The sequence below is a fragment of the Nestor notabilis genome, unplaced genomic scaffold (assembly GCF_000696875.1).
Source record: "Nestor notabilis isolate BGI_N333 unplaced genomic scaffold, ASM69687v1 scaffold18627, whole genome shotgun sequence".
NCBI lineage: Eukaryota > Metazoa > Chordata > Aves > Psittaciformes > Psittacidae > Nestor > Nestor notabilis.
This window is the reverse complement of record NW_009937140.1, coordinates 76,933-85,505: the sequence shown is the minus strand read 5'-3', so window position 1 is coordinate 85,505 and position 8,573 is coordinate 76,933. Positions and strand designations below refer to the sequence as shown.

At 36.1% G+C, this 8,573-nt stretch overlaps 1 protein-coding gene across 2 annotated transcripts in view; it reads right to left on the bottom strand.

The window, feature by feature from the left end:
* Nucleotides 1-438: 438 nt before the first annotated feature.
* Nucleotides 439-8,573, bottom strand: part of CAMSAP2 (calmodulin regulated spectrin-associated protein family, member 2) — an 84,845-nt gene continuing 76,710 nt past the window's right edge. For both annotated transcript variants that reach the window (XM_010018686.1, XM_010018687.1), the window contains 6 exons: nucleotides 8,525-8,573; nucleotides 7,751-7,971; nucleotides 6,633-6,705; nucleotides 4,483-4,598; nucleotides 2,652-2,770; nucleotides 439-1,354 (listed from right to left, as the gene is read on the bottom strand). The exon at nucleotides 8,525-8,573 is cut by the window's right edge and continues 109 nt beyond it. In XM_010018686.1, the coding sequence (XP_010016988.1) occupies nucleotides 1,049-1,354; nucleotides 2,652-2,770; nucleotides 4,483-4,598; nucleotides 6,633-6,705; nucleotides 7,751-7,971; nucleotides 8,525-8,573 (884 nt within the window). In that variant the 3' untranslated portion in view covers nucleotides 439-1,048. The remainder of the gene's footprint in view (nucleotides 1,355-2,651; nucleotides 2,771-4,482; nucleotides 4,599-6,632; nucleotides 6,706-7,750; nucleotides 7,972-8,524) is intronic.

The window sequence follows — 8,573 nt, the reverse complement described above, 5'->3', positions numbered from 1 at the left end:
GTATTTGTCTGAGCTGGTGGGTCTGAAGGCAGGAAGAACAGACAGTGGCCTGGATACTAAACTCAATGGGAATAAGATAAATGACTTCTGAAAGATCTGTGACTTAGTGAATTATGTGATTCTTCTGAGTATTTTTAGTGTTCTGTCAGGCAAACGTCAGGGACCTAACTCACAAGTTCCTATTCCTTCCCTGGAGAAGCAGTACCTGACCGTGGGCTCGCTCTTCATTTGGAACAATGCAGAATAAAGCACATTTGCTTCAACTGTTTTAGAGGTCCACCAGATTTTTTTTACTTTACATTTTAATGCTATTAGGAACACGCACATGGTCAGTCATTACATCTCAGATGGCAACCTACTGAAACAGGAATAACTGCATCACTGAACTATACCCTGAGTTGTTAATTTATGTGAAGGAAGCTTCAAGCAGTTCAAAGGTTTTTCCTTTACTGTTTAGTCTGTGAGCAAATCAGTGTTATTTAATTGAAAAGAAATTGTAACTGCTAAGGGGAATGATTCTTGATTTTGTTACAATACACAATAAGGATCTTGCAGAACAGACCCATTCAGCTGTTTTTCGGTGATACGCAACCTCTCGTTTAATCTTTACTGTAAGTCTGTATGCAAAGTTCAATGGTATTGAGAATATTAAGAAGTATTCTTTTAGTGAAAGAAAAAATATTTCAAGACAAGCACAAATACAAACATATAAGGCAACAGATGTAAAAAAAAATGTAGTTTGAGTCACTAAAGAGGAACATTCAGTGCTTCAGTGTTTCTAATCAAAATACAGAGCAAATATACTCTATATATTGTATTAGCACATACAAATCTCCACACAAGTCAAACATTTCTGTAATCACCTAAGCGATAATCTTCTGCACTCCTAAACACTGTGTTTACATTCCAGTTGGACATGATAATAGAACTTGGGTGTCCAGTTTAAGTTCTAAAAGTCTTGTTGGCAACTAGAAATCTATTTCCTATAGGCAGTAAAGATGAAGTGCAAGTTTATCATAATTGTCTGAAGCAAATTTTTTCCCATCTACTATGCCTTGGTGGGTAGAAGTTTCTTAGGAGTTACTGGTCTCTTGGTTTGCCACAAATGGCTGTGAATGGTAATTGCATCAACACTGGCAGACAAAGTTTTAGCAGGTATGTGGCTAAATTGCTTCCTGTCAGAGTTGTATTTATACAGTCCCTCTATCATTTTCTTTGTGATAGATTTGGGACCTATTCCCGTTAATTTATTGATTTCTTCAGTATCAGGGCAGTATGTATACAGAGATCTGAACTGGCAGCCTGAATCCCGGAACAAGATTAAGAAGTTATTGGCATCGGATTTTTCCATTTCCTTTAAAAGAAAGAAAGAAAAAGATTCACAAAATGAATTTTGCATTGTAGTTAGAAGACATTCAGAAGCATTGGACTGTCATTTTGAATCTGTTTTCTACCAGAGTTGAAATTTTAACTCTATCCACTAAAAGACCTTATTTTCAATTATTAGAATTTACTAAGCCTCTCTTACCTGAATTTTGATAAGGCAGCTATCTTTCTCAAGCAAAACCATATTTATTTAGACAATTTCAGCTCTACTTGTTTAGTTGTACCTCAAGAACAGACATCCTAGCAAATTTTTTAGAGACCAAACAAAAATTCTTAGATCCATTTCATCAAACAGGTCTAATAGTTCCAAGTTTGGGAACAGTAAATTTAGGTAAGTCTAGATGTGTATGAAAGATCCTCTAGTGCAAAAATGAGATTTCAAACCTCCCTAAATCCATTCAAGTTTGGTCAAACCATAAAGTCACTTGAACAGAAAAAGGCTGTCTTGATTTCTCACTTGTTATTTCCAAAAAGTAGCTGGAAAGACAGAGAAGGCAGCATCTAGACATGAATGCAGAAGAATTACAAAGAGAAGAAAGGGCAAGAAATACTGTTGTGAAACTTATTCCAGAAAAGAAATCCAGATTCCAAGTACCTGTATTCTTTGATGTACTTAATCTGTCAAATTTGTCACAGCTGGTGAAAAGGAACAGTCCCATTACTCTCAATGCTCATCTCTCTTTTACTCCTTTTGCATGGAAACATATTGGTCCCCAAGTTCTTACCCTTACAGTATTTGTGCATCTTCCGAAAAGTTTGTACCAGGGTAAGAGAAAAGGCTGGAAGGCACCATTTGTAGCAAAAGTCCTAAATTTGCTTCAATGCTTTGAAACTGGAGAAAAGCCTAGGAGGGATGTATTTCAGTTCTTTCTGTTCATGAGAGCGCTACGCTTTAGTTCTAAAGGTCCTAATCTGAGGAACTGTATAAGATGGGTATTTTCCATGTTAGGAAAAACAAGCTTGTGAGCAATTTATAAAAATCTACATATTGAACTTCCCACATTAAACAAGCAGTAATGATTAATCACCATGTCAATTAATTCAGCTTCTTGTGCTGCATGTACAATGCTATTGTTTCTACAGCACTAGAGAACCTCTCTGTCTACAGGGGAAGCAAGTCACAGAAGTTAACCAAGCCTTTCACTAAGAGCTGGCATAACCTCAGAAGACTCCTTTCAGTATCTGCATCTATACTTGAGGGCCTTCCTAATGTCTGACTGTGGTTTAACCCAGGTGTTTATGCTTTTAGGGGAAAATACCCTTACCTCCAGTATCTTTTTCTTTTGACCTTCGTTTACTTTTCCAGCCAAGCAGCAATGTGCCAGTGCATTCTGAATTATATACTTATTGGATTTAGCACTAGGTTCTTTGAAGAGCTTTGGTCCTATAGAGGAAGAATGACAAATAAACTAAGTTAATGAACAAGCCAACAAAGAGTTACTTGAAATGCTATGAAGCACTTCTGGTATGGATCTTTTGCATGCATAAAAATACAAATACAGGAATACAGACTACAGACTGCAAATTTCACAAGCAAGTAAAATGTTATTCTTTCAGCTGTTACTGAATTTGCTTACAAAAGTGTCTTCCATTATTAAATCATCATTATTGGCAGTCTTGATAAATAAGTTTTCTCTCAGAGGACCTTTTCTATGAACAACAAAATGTTTTGCATTTTCTAACTAACATTTCAGTCATTCAGGAGGGAGCAAATTCTTTCATTTTCTTCATCTACACCTGTGATTTCAAGTGTGAAAGGTATAACAATGAAACTGATGCAGTGCTTAGAGTAACTCTAGCCTGTCCACCTTGTATTCCAGAAATGTTTTACCCAAAACCAGGGATGAGATCTGCCCCGACACTGGCCAGATTATTCTGTCTGTAAAAAGATTTGACTCATCTGGCTGAAAGAGAAATCTCCATTTTAATTTCTGAAATACAGGTGCACTTGTATCAAGACCATTTAAAAAAAACCATCAAAAACATGTAAGTACAAATTCCAAGTCTTAGAAAGGAATATTACACATAAGCAATTATCAATTAAATTTAAGATTATATCTCAGTTTGTCTAGGCTTTAAGGAAAAAAGCCTAGAATCAACACAAAACATCCATATGAAATCTGACTGACAGAGTGAAGATATTAAAGTATGTGAAAAAAGCCTTCTGTTCAATTCCTAGGAACTGTATATTCCTTCATTTAAAAGTAAGATCTACAGAGTAGCTGTTAAAAGATGCTCTTCAGCAGTATAGGTCTTCATGAGAAAACTCAGCAAGACCACCCAGGCAAAGCCTTGCTATCCATCCTGTAATTGAATCTGACATGCAAGTAGCACAAACTGACACAAACTGACCGATTCTAAACTACGTAAGTACTTTCAGATGTTCAGAATGAACACTTTGCCCTTCCAGACTGCAGTAATTTCAGCAGAAAGGAGATAAGATTATTTTCAAAACTAACACTTGCCAGCAGGCCCATCCATCAAACCTGATCTCCCTAGAAGTTTATTGAAAACACCAACATTGCTTTATTCTTTATCAAACAATGGGATATTAGGTGGGCAAGAAACACAGGTTTTATAATCCTGATGATGCAAGGTCTTTGCAATATCTTGTGCTGTATATCTTGAGAAAAGGGATGACAATTTCACTATTATTTGTTTAATAATATAATAATGAATTAGAGGCCAGATTGTAAAGTTTTTGGTAAATAAGAAAGGATCTGTTTGGAAACAAAAGGTGAAGTATACTGGAATTAACAGTAAGTAGATATTTTTCCTGTTGCAATTTGTTTTTTGCTTTTTGTAACTATTCTAAATTGAACTTAAATTTAAACTTTTCTTGCCTTGCTGGAGTGCCCACTGGTATTCAAGCCCATTTGCTGTTCTGAGCCAAACTGCAGTTTATTCTGGTTATCACAAATGGTATGGACTCAGTACTTTTATTTCAGATTTAAAATTTTAACCTTGTCTTGTTACCACCTTAACATTTCTATGAAAAGCCCTCAATCAAGTTTTATGAAACCAAAGATAATTACAAACTTCTCATGCACAGAACCACTAATAGTCAGTCAGGTTCTTAATATTGCTGCCCCTGACCTGTGTATTCTGTAGCAGAGGCGACTGAAGAAGTTGTAGAAGCATTTTCCCAATCTTTTTCTCCATTACGACTACCACAGCGACTTGGAGATAAGAATCCTTCCACCGACTCGGACCTAAACATTAATTTAAAAATCTATTAAAAAAATCACAGTGTTCAGCAGACATGCCTTCTAATAGGAAAGGAAAGTAAACTGTGTTATGGTAGAACACAATTATTTGAAGTGTAGACTATAAACCTAAATGTACAATATTTACAGAGGAAATTAATGGATAACTGAGTTCATGTTCCATATAAAGTGTTCTGAGTGATGCAAGAAGTTGGTATTTATGTGAGGTGGATGTCAGTAAATTTTTGGGCTACATCTGAGAAAAGAAACCTAATAGATATTCTAAGCTGTGGAATATTATTACAAAGTGGGAATTCAGGTTACTTTTGCATTGGTACTAACAAAACAATGATATCTCATGTAGCAAATGAACCATTTCTTGATAGAATGATGAATGTGAAGTAAAAATTTAGTTCATTTCTACTTACTACATCAATTGGCAGTGAGAACTACTGTATTTAAGACAGCAAAACAATTTCCTTTCTAATTTTTGTTTTCACAAGCAGTAGCTTCTGGTGCTGCAATTCTTCAGGCTGTGTCAGCACTCAAATGTGAATAGTTTTGCATTTTAAGGTCTAAGCAATATTTTCAGGTTATTCTTAAATTGTTACAAGATACTTAAAGATTTTTTTGATTACAGCTACTGCAAAAGCCAGTCCAATTTGCAGCTTGGAAATGAATATTTTTCTAAGTGAGAAGAAAGGCACCCCCAGCAGAGAATAAGGAAAAAAAAGTGGTATTATAATAGCATTTATCTACATGCTAACTTCCAGTAAAATCAGCAATAGGTGAAATATCAATCTGTTATATATCCTACACCTTTTGTGATTAGCATCTGCGGGAAGGAGACCTCAAAGGTATCACAAATTCACTCAATGTGATCATCAAAAGACAATTCTGATGTCAGGAAAAGGTGGTAACATGTATCTGGAAAGATACTGAAAATTCCTTCAACTCTGTTCCTTTCAGCATTTTGTACTGAATTTTATCATATCTTAAAAGTCTTGACCCCCTAAATCAAATTCAAAGACAGTGGAAGATGTACTGTTCATTAGAAGCATAGCACTGTACAACTAAAACGACATAGATAAGGGTTATCTTCTGTAAGGTCTGTGTAGATAAGCTACATCAAGCCTTTTCTAATAGCTAATATAGTTGGAAGAAAACCCCTTCTCAGTTAAACCAAATCATTTTTAAGAGATCTTAGGACACTTGGATCATTTTATTACAGTTTCTTATGCAATAACCAGTTCTCAAGTCAGTTCTCAAGACATCAAGGAAATTGGAAAGTCAACTGAAACCAGCTGGCAGGCATGTTTCAGGCATGTCAGAGTTGATAAGTGATGCATATTTGCCATGAAAACATGCTGTGATATTGTAACATATAGTACTCCCTATCAAACTCCTTTTCCTAGTTTCCCTTTCTTCCCTATTTCTTTTCTATATATAAAAAAAGTATTCCTCTGAATATGATTACATAGTTACACAGAAATAATCATTTTCCTTTGAACCATAATAAAGATTTTGGAAATAAAATTTTAAAATTCTCTTATTTTAATCTCTTCTTATTTAATTTCCAGGTGACTTTTAATGCAAAATAAATTTGGGTGTTTGGAAAAGGCTGAAGTCCTAGTGAACATTTAATACTTCCCTGTACGACTGCTAAGGGGAAAAAAACCCCAGAAAAGAATATTAAAAAAAGGAAAGAAGCTATGTAGCTGCACGTAGCATATAGGTTTAATGAAATATCCACAAGTTGAGACTTAAATCCAAGTAGGTGAATTAAAGAGGCTGTGTGAATAGCATTTTGGTTTGACCTCATTTATAGCTGCTCAACTGGTTTACTTAGTAAAATTTGTGAAACAAATGATCATGGCTTGGTTCCCTAATGCCCGACAGCAGAAATTATCAATGTCTCAAATCAGGAAAACATACCTGTTCTGGAGTACACAATATATACATGATCTCTTTAAAATTCATGCTAGTTTTACATAGCTGATTATCAAATTTTATTAAATGAAACTGTTATTTTAGCTTTACCTTGGTGTTCTCTTGCCTGACTGCACACTCTCATTGTCCCCTGTATTCAGCGATGCCAATGAAAGACTAGATACTGAAAAAACACGATAAAGCTGTGAACCTGGATAAAAACAAAGTTAAGGCGTATAAACCTAAGCAAGTAGTAGAGTCTGTTCATTAGACCCAACACCAGCAGCAGAAAGTCAGTAAGAGCTTTTAAATACGAGACTCTTACACCCATACATGATATACCTGCATGCATATGTGGTGCACTGCATCTAAACACTTGCTGACACCCAGCCATTTGCAGCCACCTGGGATGGTCTCAAACTAAGCATTAACATGAAGCATGGACGTGGGAATACTGGCACTATGCAAATTGAAGAATGCAATCAAAGTTAGTAAGTCCTCATGAAAGAGAGCTTAAGAGATTTAATTTAAAGCTTGGAATGGAATCTTTGGAAGGTGTTAAGGGAATACTTCAAAGTATACTGGAAGATGGAGGGAAGCAGCTAGAGAAAATACAGCAGAATAACAAGGCTGTACAATGCTGCAACAAAAATGATCACTGAACAGCCTGGTTACTCTTTCTCCAATTGTAAATAGGCAGTAATTTTTCTAGTCAATACTGCAGTAACATGGTATCTTAAAGAATGCCAAATTGTTCCATGTGATAAGGCCTACATGCAGTAGCTAAGTGAGCAAAATAGAAAAAACATGAAATACAAGATTTTATTTTAATTTTGTCTGCATCAAGTGGAAGTTTAAGTACTCTTACCTTATAATCATTTTATTAATTGATCTCTTAGCTCCAAACTGTTACTCATTCTGAGCTCTACAGGACTAAGAAGAGATTAGTGAAGAATACATGGGTGTGTATGAAACCTGCAACACATGTTGGTGCTTCCACCAGGTTTTCATACAGTTAACCTTTTTGTTTGTTGTTATATGCATGCATGCATAGCAGGTAAGTGACACTCATCTTTTCGTTGCTATTGGCAGCTTTTGCTTTCCAGTTTAGTCACGTGCAGCTTCAGCTTAGCCCAAGACATATAATAAATGCACGTGCTTGTTAGTACTAAACCCCAAGCTGGTGTTTTAGCATGAACAGACTCTTTTTCCACATGAACATTTGTTACCTGGTGGACCTTTGATTGGTGTCTTAGGTGATTCAATATGATCTCTATGAATAGATTTTGGACGTGGCTTTTTTTGTTTGATTGAGAGGGAACGTGGCTTTATGACAGTGTCCATGTCTTCCATGAGCTTTAATTGTTTCCTTCTCATATATTCCTGCTTAATAAATTCTCGCCGTGCTCGTTCATCCTCCTTTTTCTGACGTTCTTCTTCTGTTTTTCGTCTAAAACAAAAAAATCAAGCAAATTCAGCAGTAGCAACTTCCCAAATTAACAGTTTTAGCTAGCACGGTGAGGACAACACTGCCACCACATTTTTTCAACTTTAAAGTTCTCAGACAGCAGTAAGAGGAACTTGCTTTTACAATTTTCAGCTGATTTAAACTTTTGGGCATACTTTTACTGGTAGATTCAAAACCATGTTTATTAACTTGACTGCTGTGAGTGAGCATTTCACATTTGTGCTGAAAGAAGCCCCAGGTGATACTCTCCCCCTCAGAATAATGAAGTACAGGTCAGGGTAGTGCTCTGAGGAACTTCACCCAGGCCAGCCGGGCACATGTGTCAAGTCTGAGCTACAGACTGATGCCACCTGCTGATTTTGCAGGGCCAGCTGGTATGTGTCTTCCTGCTGGGATCCTCAGCACATCTGGCTCTAGGACTAAATATCTTGGATATTAAGATGAAATTTTTTGACATGAATTCAAGCTTTTAACTAAGCCAGACATTTTTATGTTCGCTATTACTGATCATTTGGATCAGGACATGTAGTTTTACCTTGTCTCTTCCTTCTTATGTTCTAGTTCTGCTTCCAGCTGCTGCTTTC